The sequence below is a fragment of the Sphaeramia orbicularis genome, unplaced genomic scaffold, assembly GCF_902148855.1.
Source record: "Sphaeramia orbicularis unplaced genomic scaffold, fSphaOr1.1, whole genome shotgun sequence".
In the NCBI taxonomy this organism is placed as follows: Eukaryota; Metazoa; Chordata; class Actinopteri; order Kurtiformes; family Apogonidae; genus Sphaeramia; species Sphaeramia orbicularis.
The window spans coordinates 63161-76418 of record NW_021941631.1 but is presented as its reverse complement, the minus strand read 5'-3'; the positions used below and the strand labels follow the sequence as shown (position 1 = coordinate 76418).

Here is a 13258-nt window from a genome sequence, read left to right as displayed (position 1 = left end):
TTTTCTGTGTGCACCGAACACAACACAAAGTAAGTGATGATCCTTGGCGTCTTCAAATCTATTATTTGATGATAATATTTATTTATTTAATATGTATTATTATTAATGATAATATTCATTATTTATTTAATATTTATTATTATTAATGATAATGTTTATATTTATTTAATATTTATTATTTTTAATGAAAATATTTATGACTTCTGCAAACTCACCAATTCACACAAACACAAGCAAACCATAACAAGTATCTGAATCAGTCATGGCTCTAAATATTCATGTGAATATTTGTGTCTGGAGGTTTGGAAGAACTGAAACTGTGACTGACACAGACTCAGTTTAGGGTTAGAGTTAACCCAACCTTAACCTGAAACTGTGACTGACGCAGGCTCAGTTAGGGTTAGAGTTAAGCTAACCTTAACCTGAAACTGTGACTGACGCAGACTCAGTTTAGGGTTAGAGTTAACCCTAACCCTTAACCTGAAACTGTGACTGACGCAGGCTCAGTTTAGGGTTAGAGTTAAGCCTAACCTTAACCTGAAACTGTGACTGACGCAGGCTCAGTTTAGGGTTAGAGTTAAGCCTAACCTTAACCTGAAACTGTGACTGACGCAGACTCAGTTTGGGTTGAGTTAACCCTAACCTTAACCTGAAACTGTGACTGACGCAGGCTCAGTTTAGGGTTAGAGTTAACCCTAACCTTAACCTGAAACTGTGACTGACGCAGCTCAGTTTAGGGTTAGAGTTAACCCTAACCTTAACCTGAAACTGTGACTGACGCAGGCTCAGTTTAGGGTTAGAGTTAAGCCCTAACCTTAACCTGAAACTGTGACTGACGCAGGCTCAGTTTAGGGTTAGAGTTAAGCCTAACCTTAACCTGAAACTGTGACTGACGCAGACTCAGTTTAGGGTTAGAGTTAACCCTAACCTTAACCTGAAACTGTGACTGACGCAGGCTCAGTTTAGGGTTAGAGTTAACCCTAACCTTAACCTGAAACTGTGACTGACGCAGGCTCAGTTTAGGGTTAGAGTTAAGCCTAACCTTAACCTGAAACTGTGACTGACGCAGACTCAGTTTAGGGTTAGAGTTAACCCTAACCTTAACCTGAAACTGTGACTGACGCAGGCTCAGTTTAGGGTTAGAGTTAACCCTAACCTTAACCTGAAACTGTGACTGACGCAGGCTCAGTTTAGGGTTAGAGTTAACCCTAACCTTAACCTGAAACTGTGACTGACGCAGGCTCAGTTTAGGGTTAGAGTTAACCCTAACCTTAACCTGAAACTGTGACTGACGCAGGCTCAGTTTAGGGTTAGAGTTAACCCTAACCTTAACCTGAAACTGTGACTGACGCAGGCTCAGTTTAGGGTTAGAGTTAAGCCTAACCTTAACCTGAAACTGTGACTGACGCAGGCTCAGTTTAGGGTTAGAGTTAAGCCTAACCCTAACCTGAAACTGTGACTGACACAGACTCAGTTTAGGGTTAGAGTTAAGCCTAACCCTAACCTGAAACTGTGACTGACGCAGACTCAGTTTAGGGTTAGAGTTAACCCTAACCTTAACCTGAAACTGTGACTGACGCAGGCTCAGTTTAGGGTTAGAGTTACCCTAACCTTAACCTGAAACTGTGACTGACGCAGGCTCAGTTTAGGGTTAGAGTTAACCCTAACCTTAACCTGAAACTGTGACTGACGCAGGCTCAGTTTAGGGTTAGAGTTAACCCTAACCTTAACCTGAAACTGTGACTGACGCAGACTCAGTTTAGGGTTAGAGTTAACCCTAACCTTAACCTGAAACTGTGACTGACGCAGGCTCAGTTTAGGGTTAGACTTAACCCTAACCTTAACCTGAAACTGTGACTGACACAGACTCAGTTAGGGTTAGAGTTAACCCTAACCTTAACCTGAAACTGTGACTGACACAGGCTCAGTTTCAGTTTCATTTATCAGGGTTTTTTTTTTGTCTTTGTTTTTCTGAGCTCTGATCTGAACGGGTTAGGGTTAGTTCTACATATGGTAAAACTAATGGTACTCCTAATGGTTATGCTAATGGTACTACTAATGGAACTACTAATGGTTCTACTAATGGTACTACTAATGGCACTATTAATGGTTGTACTAATGGTACTTCTAATGGTGCTACTAATGGAAATAATGGTACTACTAATGGAACTACTAATGGTTCTACTAATGGAAGTGCTAATGGTTCTACTAATGGTACTACTAATGGTTCTACAAATGGAACTACTGATAGTTCTACTAATGGAAGTGCTAATGGTTCTACTAATGGTGCTACAAATGGTTCTACTAATGGAACTACTAATGGTACTACTAATGGTACTACTAATGTTACGTCTAATGGTACTTCAAATGGTACTCCAGCTTACATCAGGACAGTCTTCTGTGGTGGACAGTCTTCTATAGTGGACAGTCTTCTGTGGTGGACAGTCTTCTATAGTGGACAGTCTTCCGTGGTGGACAGTCTTCTATGGTGGACAGTCTCCTGTGGTGGACAGTCTTCTATGGTGGACAGTCTTCTATGGTGGACAGTCTTCTATGGTGGACAGTCTTCTGTGGTGGACAGTCTTCTATGGTGGACAGTCTCCTGCGGTGGACAGTCTTCTATAGTGGACAGTCTTCTGTGGTGGACAGTCTCCTGTGGTGGACAGTCTTCTGTGGTGGACAGTCTCCTGTGGTGGACAGTCTTCTATGGTGGACAGTCTCCTGTGGTGGACATTCTTCTGCGGTGGACAGTCCTTCTATAGTGGACAGTCTTCTATGGTGGACAGTCTCTATGGAGGACAGTCTTCTATGGTGGTCAGTGTTCTATAGTGGACAGTCTTCTGTGGTGGACAGTCTTCTATGGTGGACAGTCTCCTGCGGTGGACAGTCTTCTATAGTGGACAGTCTTCTGTGGTGGACAGTCTTCTGTGGTGGACAGTCTCCTGTGGTGGACAGTCTTCTATGGTGGACAGTCTCCTGTGGTGGACATTCTTCTGTGGTGGACAGTCTTCTATGGTGGACAGTCTCCTGTGGTGGACATTCTTCTGTGGTGGACAGTCTTCTATGGTGGACAGTCTCCTGTGGTGGACAGTCTTCTATGGAGGACAGTCTTCTATGGTGGTCAGTGTTCTATAGTGGTCAGTCTTCTGTCCTTTCCATCGTCCCAGATCTCGTTGTGGTTCCAAACAAACACAATGGTCCGTCCTGAAACCTGAGTCCGCCTCTCTGTTCTCAGGACAATGAGTGCACCTCTGAGGAGTTTCAGGAACGAGGAAACGAGGGTTTTCAGTCCAAAGAGAAAATGCACAAAGGACACCATGACAACACCCCCCACCCCCCAATTCATAAATAGAGAGAAGGGTTTGAAAGAGAGTCACATTAAAGGGACACGTTCAACATGTGGTTCAACATGTATGTGGATTCAACATGTATACGGTTCAACATGCAGTTCAACATGTGGTTCAACATGTATGTGGTTCAACTTGTGGTTCAACATGTATGTGGTTCACATGTATGAGGTTCAACACGTATGTGGTTCAACATGTATGTGGTTCAACATGTGGTTCAACATGCGGTTCAACATGTATGTGATTCAACATGTGGTTCACCATGTGGTTCAACATGTGGTTCACCATGTGGTTCAACATGTGGTTCAACATGTATGTGGTTCAACATGTATGTGGTTCAACATGTGGTTCAACATGTGGTTCAACATGTATGTGGTTCAACTTGTGGGTTCAACATGTATGTGGTTCAACATGTATGAGGTTCAACATGCGGTTCAACATGTAGTTCAACATGTATGTGGTTTCAACATGTATGTAGTTCAACATGTGGTTCAACATGTATGAGGTTCAACATGTATGAGGTTCAACATGTATGTGGTTCAACATGTGGTTCAACATGTATGTGGTTCAACTTGTGGTTCAAACATGTATGTGGTTCAACAATGTATGAGGTTCAACATGCGGTTCAACATGTAGTTCAACATGTATGTGGTTCAACATGTATGTGGTTCAACATGTGGTCAACATGTATGAGGTTCAACATGTATGTGGTTCAACATGTGGTTCAACATGTATGTGGTTCAACATGTATGAGGTTTCAACATGTATGTGGTTCAACTTGTGGTTCAAACATGTATGTGGTTCAACATGTATGAGGTTCAACATGCGGTTCAACATGTAGTTCAACATGTATGTGGTTCAACATGTATGTGGTTCAACATGTGGTTCAACATGTATGAGGTTCAACATGTATGAGGTTCAACATGTATGTGGTTCAACTTGTGGTTCAACATGTATGTGGTTCAACATGTATGAGGTTCAACATGCGGTTCAACATGTAGTTCAACATGTATGTGGTTCAACATGTATGTGGTTCAACATGTGGTTCAACATGTATGAGGTTCAACATGAGAACCTGGACCACAGTGGTTCTGCTGTGACCGTATGTGGAACCTGGTCCAGGGTTAGTCCACCATCCCCCTTTAGACTGTAGGCTGGTTTACTGTAATCACATGGGGCTTGTTTTGTCTAAACACACACATGAACGCTCACCTGTCTGTGGACACGCCCACATGATTCTGGAGGAGGGGCTTCAGCTGGAGCTTTAGAGTCAGAACAGGACGGTGAGTTAGTGGATGGACAGACGGACGGACAGACGGACGCACCTGCACAGACGAACAGGTAGGAACACAGACACATGAGTCCAACAGGGTTAGGGGTTAGGGTTAGGGTATCCTACATGTTTCAGATGTTTCCTCTTCCAGTCCACCTGGTGGTCATTATCAGACTTCTGCAGAGCTGGATGACAGGCTGACCATTTGAATCAGGTGTGTTAGAAGACATGTAGGATACCAGCCCTCCAGGACCAGGACTGGACACCCCTGGGTTAGGGTTGGGTTAGTGAGTGTTTATGATCACAGGGTTACAGCTGCAGACGGTGGTAATCTGTAATGGGAGACGGTTTTGTAAAAACGGAATACAATGGATGGAAAACACAAACACAGCAGTAGATGTTTCTACGGCGATAAGGACACACAGGGTTCAGGTTTCAGCTTCTGCTATCTGTAAAAGGGTTTAATGTGCAACTGAGGTGGACCACTGGACTTGGACTGGACCAACTGGACCTGGACTGAACCTGGACTGGACCCACTGGACTTGGACTGGACCCCTGGACCTAGACTGAACCCACTGGACCTGGACTGGATCCACTGGACCTGGACTGAACCCACTGGACCGGGACTGGACCACTGGACCTGGACTGATGGTTTACACCAGTCCTCCTCAAATAGGAGTATGGGTACCCCCAGGGGTACTTGAACATTTTTTTGGGGGGGGGATACATTATATACACGACCGGTCCAAAGTTTTCGAACAGCCCAGTTTGTTCCAGTTTTGTCTGTAAATTCCATCAGTTCCAGTCCAATGAACAGCTGTAAATCGTCCAAAGGTCAGAGTGAACTGCCAGAGGTTAAAAAAAAAAAGGTAAGGTTCAACAAAACTGAAAAATAATGTACATTTCAGAATTATACAAAAAGGAGAACAAGAAATGGGTTAACAACTGAAAGCAGTTCTGCAGCAATGGAGGTTGATGAAGTCTGGAAAGTTGGGGGTTCAGTTCCTCCAGGTGTCCCAACATTTGTGAATTCCTTCAGCCCCCTGTGTCTGCAGAACAGGAGTGTGGAACACACTGTGGTACCAGACCCATGGAGCATTACTGGAACAGGACTGGACTGAAGAAAGGAGTGTTGGAACACAGGTTTGATCAGTCCATAAGCCCTTCTTCCAGTCTTCAGTAGTCTTGTTCCAGTCTTCAGTAGTCTTCTTCCAGTCTCCAGTAGTCTTCTCCCAGGCTTCAGTAGTCTTCTTCCAGTCTTCAGTAGTCTTCAGTAGTCCACTGGTGCTGTTTCATGGTCCAGCTAAGCCTCTTTTTCTGATTCTGAAGTCTCACCAATGGATTTAGCTGCAAACTGGACCCCTCAGACCTGCACCTGTTCACTCTGTTCAGTGTAAACTCATCTGTTCAGTCTGTTCAGTGTAAACTCATCTGTTCAGTCTGTTCAGTGTAAACTCATCTGTTCACTCTGTTCAGTGTAAACTCATCTGTTCACTCTGTTCAGTGTAAACTCATCTGTTCAGTGTGTTCAGTGTAAACTCATCTGGTCACCTCTGTTCAGTGTAAACTCATCTGTTCAGTGTGTTCAGTGTAAACTCATCTGTTCACTCTGTTCAGTGTAAACTCAACTTTTCAGTCTGTTCAGTGTAAACTCTTCCTCTCTTCCTCCTCCTCCTCTTCTTTCTTCTTTCCGCTGTTGTCCTGTCAGTCTCCTCTCCTCCTCCTCTATGACCTCCTCTCTTCCTCCTCCTCTCTCTTCTCTCTTCTTTCAGCTGTGTTCCTGTCAATCTCCTCTCACTCCAGCTGTTTTCTGTCCTAAACTCTTCTTCTTCTTCTGTTGTGTCTGTGCTTCTTCCAGACCTCTTCTGTCTGCATTTCCAGTCCAGTTTCAGTGCCTTTGGATGCTGAAGGAAACTGGACTTCCTGACACCTGGACTTTCTTGGACATTTCTCTGGAGGACACACCTCCATTTTTCCCTCTTCTGATGCTCTGTCTCTCTTCTCTGGTTCATTCCTTTTCCTCTTTTCCATTTTTACAGTACCACACTCCTTTCTTCAGTCCAGTCCTGTTCCAGTACTGCTCCATGGGTCTGGTACCACAGTGTGTTCCACACTCCTGTTCTGCAGACACAGGGGGTGGAAGGAATTCACAAACGTTGGGACACCTGCAGGAATTGAACCACCAACTTTCCAGACTTGATCAACCTCCATTGCTGCAGAACTGCTTTCAGTTGTTCACCCATTTCTTGTTCTCTTTTTTGTATAATTCTGAAATGGACATTATTTTTCAGTTTTCTTTTACCTTAACTTTTTTTTCTACCTCTGTCAGTTCACTCTGACCTTTGGACCATTTACAGCTGTTCACTGGACTGGAACTGATGGAATTTACAGAAAAAACTGGAACAAACTGGGCTGTTCGAAAACGGTGGACCAATAGTGTGAGTCATAGATTAATCCATATAATATATTAGTCCTAGAAGTCCTAACCCTAACCCAAACCTTAACCCTAAGTCCTAACCCTATCCCTAACCTTAACCCAGTGAAAACAGGTGGGCCCTTAGATTTGTTGGAGCAGGTCTAGGTGGTGTGGTGGTTTTGGTTGATGTTGTTTAGGGTTTAAATAAGACCCGTCTGAGGTGAATAGATGTGATGACAGATGACAGAGGCCTGGACCATCTCAGACCCCCTCAGTCCTCCTCAGTCCTTCTCAGACCTCCTCAGCCTCCTCAGACCTCCTCAGTCCTTCTCAGACCTCCTCAGCCCTCCTCAGTCCTCCTCAGTCCTTCTCAGACCTCCTCAGCCCTCCTCAGACCTCCTCAGTCCTTCTCAGCCCTCCTCAGCCCTCCTCAGTCCTCCTCAGTCCTTCTCAGACCTCCTCAGCCCTCCTCAGACCTCCTCAGTCCTTCTCAGACCTCCTCAGCCCTCCTCAGCCCTCCTCAGTCCTCCTCAGACCAGGGTTAGGGTTAGATCCACAGCTTTGACCTTTGCTGCTATTTACAGTAAATGCTTCTTGTCATTAAACAGTTTTGCCCTTGTGACGCTGCTGGGCTGTTTCTTTTTTTTTCTTTTTAACTGGGCTGTTTCTTTTTTTTTTTACTGGACTGTTTCCATTTTATTTATTTATCTATTTATTTTAACTGGGCTGTTTCCTTTTTTTAAATTATAATATTATTATTATTTTTTTAACTGGACTGTTTCCTTTTTTTATTTTTTTATTTTTTTTAAATAGGCTGTTTCCTTTTTTTTTTTTTTTATGTTTTAACTGGACTGTTTCCTGGGTGGATTCAGCCCCACTCCAGTCCGTTCAGCTTCACTGGTTTCTTTAAACCATTAACTTCACAAACTGGGTCCAACATTTGCCTTTCACTTCAATAGGGTTCACTGAACCCAAACCCACCCCAGCATGACAAGGACAAGGAAAGGACAGAAAAACCCTAACCCTCTGAACCCCTAACCCTAACCCTGACCCACAGTAGCATGACAAGGACATGGAAAGGTCAATTCAATGTTTTCAACAAGAAGTTAAAAAAAAACAAAACCCTACACCTCTAAATTTGAAATTCAAACATGATAAAGAAAATTATTTACATGTGTGCTTTCAACAGCATGAATCCAGTTGGAGTTCAAGATCTACAATTGAATAATGTCATTGGATCAGTAGTAAGTTCAGACCCAAGGGTTAGGCTTAGGGCTTAGGCTTAGGCTTAGGCTTAGGTTTAGGGTTCCAGGGACACAAAGCTGTTGTGTGTAAACGTATGTCCCACAGCACAACAGCAGGAAAAAGTTCCTCATGGGTTCGTGGTAAACAGTCCCAGAGTGATACCTGAAAACTAGACCTGCAGAAATTAATGAGTGAGTGAATGACAGTATGAACAGAAGGAGGACGGAAAGGGTTAACTGGTGTGGGTTAGGGTTAGGTTAGGGTTAAAGGCTTTAACTGGTGTGGGTTAGGGTTAGGGTTAAAGGCTTTAACTGGTGTGGTTAGGGTTAGGGTTAAAGGGTTTAAACTGGTGTGGGTTAGGGTTAGGGTTAAAGGCTTTAACTGGTGTGGGTTAGGGTTAGGGTTAAAGGGTTTAACTGGTGTGGGTTAGGGTTAGGGTTAAAGGCTTTAACTAGTGTGGAAGTCTGTGGTGTTAGGGTTAGCGTTGTCTTCAGGGTGATGTGACAGCGGACGCAGATTTCCGCTGATGCTTTTTATAGACGTCAGACTGGGCTGTTCAGCGTTTCCCCAAACAAACGCAGCTGGAAAACACACAGGCAGGAGTGCTTTAGGTAAACGACTGGAAGGGTGACAGCATCACAGCAACATTTGGAGATGTGGACCACTAACCCTAACCCTGTATCAGAACCACATCAGGGATCATGTTTGTAGAGTTCTGCTTCAGAGAGTCTGGAATGGACACAAGAGGACTGTTTCTGCTGTTGATAGGCTTAGGGTTAGGCTTAGGTTTAGGGTTAGATTTAGGGTTAGGCTTAGGGTTAGGGTCAGACCTGCTGCCAATCAACTCAGGATCAGGGAGTGAAATGAGGTGTTTTCATCAGGTCAACCCTAAGCTTAAACCTAACTCTAAGCTTAAACCTAGGCCTAACCCTAACCCCTAACCCTATCCCCATCCCTAAGCCTAACCCTAACCCAAAGTCTAACCCTAAGCCTAAGCCTAACCTAGCCCTGTTCTGACATGGTTCCTGTCTTTCCTCCAGACTCTGAACATGCTTCAGTACACATCAGTGAGTCCAGACGACATCCACCTGAAGACTGACCATGGAAAGAAGACCGGTCGCTACGTACGGAAAGAAGGCAGCTGCAACGTGGTTTTCCGCCATGTCCCCGCCGAATGGCTGCTGTTCGTGACGGACATCTTTACCACGCTGGTGGAGATCCGCTGGAGGGTGATGTTCCTCATATTCGCCCTGTCTTACATCCTGTCCTGGCTCTTCTTTGGAATCGTCTTCTGGGTCATCGCTCTGGCCCACGGAGACGTCAAAGACCACGGTGACGAGCCATGCGTCTACGAGGTCTACAGCTTCACTGCCGCTTTCCTGTTCTCGCTGGAAACCCAGACCACCATCGGCTACGGTTTCAGAGGCATGTCCGAGAACTGCATGATCGCCATCGTCGCCGTCACCGTCCAGGATGTGGTGAGCTGCTTCATCGATACTTTCGTAATCGGAATTGTCGTTGCAAAAATGGCGTCGGCCAGAAAAAGAGCGCAGACTATCGGCTTCAGTAACAGCGCCGTCATCAACCTCCGCGACGGTCACTTGTGCGTTTCCTGGCGAGTGGGGGATTTCCGCAGGCATCACCTGGTGGAGGGGACGGCTCGCGCTCAGATCGTACGCTCCACAGTCCATGCCACCGGCAAAATGGATGTGATCTACGAAGACCTGGTCATCCAGCAGAGGGAAATCGCATTGGTCACGCCGACGACCATCTGCCACAGGATCGACTCCGACAGCCCGCTTTACCAGATGAGCTTAGTGGATCTGCGCAGCGCCGCCTTTGAGCTGGTGGTGTCGTTCACCTACACCGACGACACCACTGGGATCCTGCATCAGACTCGGACCTCGTACACTCCTGACGAGATCCTGTGGGGTCAGCTGTTCCAGGAGATGATCCGGGTGGGCCGCAGGTCCTACAGAGTGGACTACAGTCTGTTTAACCAGACCGCCAAAGTCCTGGTTCCTGTCGTCAGCGCCGAGGAGTATGACCGCAAGAAGCAGCTCCGGCCTTCGCCTCGGAACTCGCCGCGACACTCGCCCGGATCTTCCCCTCGGCTCTCGTCAAGACCGCAGCATCAATGCGAAAACCTCCTGAAACCACCGACGGTAACGGTGGAGCTGGTGTACGACAGAGAAAACAAACCTGTGGACGCGGTGGCGCCGCCGGACAAGTTCACGACTAGAGAACTGTAAAAGCAGCTGCGACGTCCGACAGAAAACCTGCGATTTTCAAAGGAGATGTTGAAGCAGAACCATTTAAAGCGGGGCAGTTTGAAGGGTTTGGAATCACTAGGGCCCTGACGATAGGATGATAGAAATACATCCCATGATATCACAGAAATACATCCCATAGTATCATAGAAATACATCCCATAGTATCACAGAAATACATCCCATAGTATCATAGAAATACATCCCATAGTATCATAGAAATACATCCCATAGTATCACAGAAATACATCCCATTGTATCATTTTTCTGATTTTTGTCATGTTGTTGTCAGTTTGTGAAAGGGTTAGGGTTAGTAACAGGGTTAGGGTTAGGGTTAGACTAACCAGGGTCATTCTGAAGGGACTGGGACCAGACCGGACCAGAGGAGCTGGTTCTATGTATGTTCAGTAAAACCAGGTCCAGTCATGGGTCTGTCTAGCCCTAACCCTTTCATTCAGTTTTCCAGTCGAACTCTTTGTTCACATGAAGCTGTTGGTAAATAAAGACAAATACAGATGTTTGAACACCTACTGCCGTACATGTGTGTTTATAGAACCCAGAACCCTAACCCAAACCTGTCCTCTATCACTAGGGGGGGGCTTATTTTAGGAAAATGTTCAGATTCAACTTCAGCCCAGAGTTTCTAATGCTCCCATGTCTTGGGAATACGAAAATGTGTAAAAATTTCAAATCAAGCCCAAAAACCCCCCCACCCTGAAAATTACCTTTTCAACCCTGAAAATGTGGGTTTTTGTTTCAACTTTCAAACCTTCTGCACTTTTGATCAAGTACACTGTGTCAATCTGCTCATGCTGGGAACTGACGTGTTTGTGTGAGACATGTCATGTGTTCAGAGTGCTGTGAACTACAAAAGGTTCAATTACAGGTCAAAGGTCACCCAAATGGTCCAATTAAAGGTCAAAGGTCACCCAAATGGTCCAATTAAAGGTCAAAGGTCACCCAAATGGTCCAAATGCATATTTGATGGAACTCAGCTGTTCATGTGGGTTCTTCCAAATGTTGGGCTCAGGTTCTCTCCTCAGAACACATCTACTGACCACAAACAACTGACATTCAATCAGACCCATTCAACACAACTGTTTCCTCATGTATTCTGCACAGACATGAAAACAGAACAGACGGCAGTTTGACAGCACTGACATTTACATGAATGTGTCCTGTGGGGGCAGAGGACAGACCTGGAGCCACAGACACAAGGACCTGGGTTCAATTCAACACCAGGACATGGGGGAGGAGCCTTTAGTCCATGGGGGTGGAGCCTTTAGTCCATGGGGATGGGACCTTTAGTCCATGGGGGTGGGACCTTTAGGCCATAGGGGTGGGACCTTTAGGCCATAGGGGTGGGACCTTTAGGCCATGGGGGTGGGACCTTTAGTCCATAGGGGTGGGATCTTTAGTCCATGGGGGTGGGGCCTTTAGGCCATAGGGGTGGGACCTTTAGTCCATGGGGGTGGGACCTTTAGTCCATGGGGATGGGACCTATAGTCCATGGGGGTAGGACCTTTAGGCCATGGGGGTGGGGCCTTTAGTCCATGGGGGTGGGACCTTTCTGTGTGCAGTTATTATGTTCTCCTTGTGTCTGCATGGGTTCTTTCAGGTACTCTGGCTCCTCCCACCATCCAAACACATGCACTGATAGGTTAATGGGTTCTCTCTGGTCCTCTGGCTCCTCCCACCATCCAAACACATGCTGTGATAGGTTCATGGGTTCATCTAAATCCCCCATAGGTGTGAATGTGACAGTGTGTTTGTCTCTTTATGTTCAGTCTGTGATGAACTGGTCACATGTCCAGGGTGAACCCCGCCTTCACCCATAAGTAGCTGGAATAGGCTCCGCCCCCGTGACCCTAGTGAGGATAAAGTGGGTTCAGCAAATGAATGAATGAATGAATGAAGTGTTAGTGCTTCCTCCTAAATATGTGCTAGTGTTTCCTCCACACTAATGTTCTGTCCATGTTTGAATCTGTACTGTGTCTGTAAAGGGCCAAAGGGGGGGGGGCACCAGGAAACCAGAGGAACACAACTGAGGACACATTTGATCACATGTCAGAATGGGATGAATTTTTGAAAAAACTAGTCATTTTGGTGACCTTTGACCTCCACCATGACCTTTAACCTCCAACATGACCTTTGACCTCCACCATGACCCTGACCTCAGACTGTTCCTGGTCCACAGTACTGTGTCCACACAGTCTGGCACTGACAGGACCATGAACTGTCCCATCATGACCAGATTTAGACACTGAACTGGACAAAGAGTGGAGGAGCTGAAAGAGCAGGTTTACAGAGGGAGAAGAGGAACTGTTTGGGGGGGGGGGGTGGGGGTGGGGGTTGGATAAAAATAAAAATTCCACAGGAGTGTTTAGAACATCTGCATCAGAAAATCAGAGCTAATGTGGTAGTTGATATTAAGCCCCTCCCCTTATATCACCTGTCCTCCTCTTCTTCTTCCTACTCCCCCCCCCCCCCCAAGTCTCTCCTCTTGGTCTTGGTCTTCTACTCCAGTCTAGTCCAGTTCGGATGGTTCTGGTCCAGTCCACACATAAACCCGGACCCGGATCAGGAGGCGTGGTTCCGGTCCGCTGTCCTATTCTCCGGCTCCCATTGGCCCAGGCGGAGCGCGGGGGGAAGGGGAGGGAGGGGGAGGGGGTGTGTCCTGTTTAAAATGCTCTGGGACAAACGAACG

General features: G+C 46.0%; 1 protein-coding gene across 1 annotated transcript; it reads left to right on the top strand.

The window, feature by feature from the left end:
* Window positions 1-4645: 4645 nt before the first annotated feature.
* Window positions 4646-10778, top strand: LOC115416612 (inward rectifier potassium channel 16-like). Its single transcript, XM_030130445.1, has 2 exons — window positions 4646-4688; window positions 9322-10778. Exon 2 carries the CDS (start codon window positions 9331-9333, stop codon window positions 10531-10533), a length of 1203 nt encoding a protein of 400 aa, XP_029986305.1. The 5' UTR covers window positions 4646-4688; window positions 9322-9330; the 3' UTR covers window positions 10534-10778.
* The last annotated feature ends 2480 nt before the right edge of the window (window positions 10779-13258 follow it).

Bases quoted from the DNA above. Each gene is read 5' to 3' on its own strand.
- LOC115416612 (XM_030130445.1), top strand. From the start codon at position 9,331: ATGCTTCAGTACACATCAGTGAGTCCAGACGACATCCACCTGAAGACT.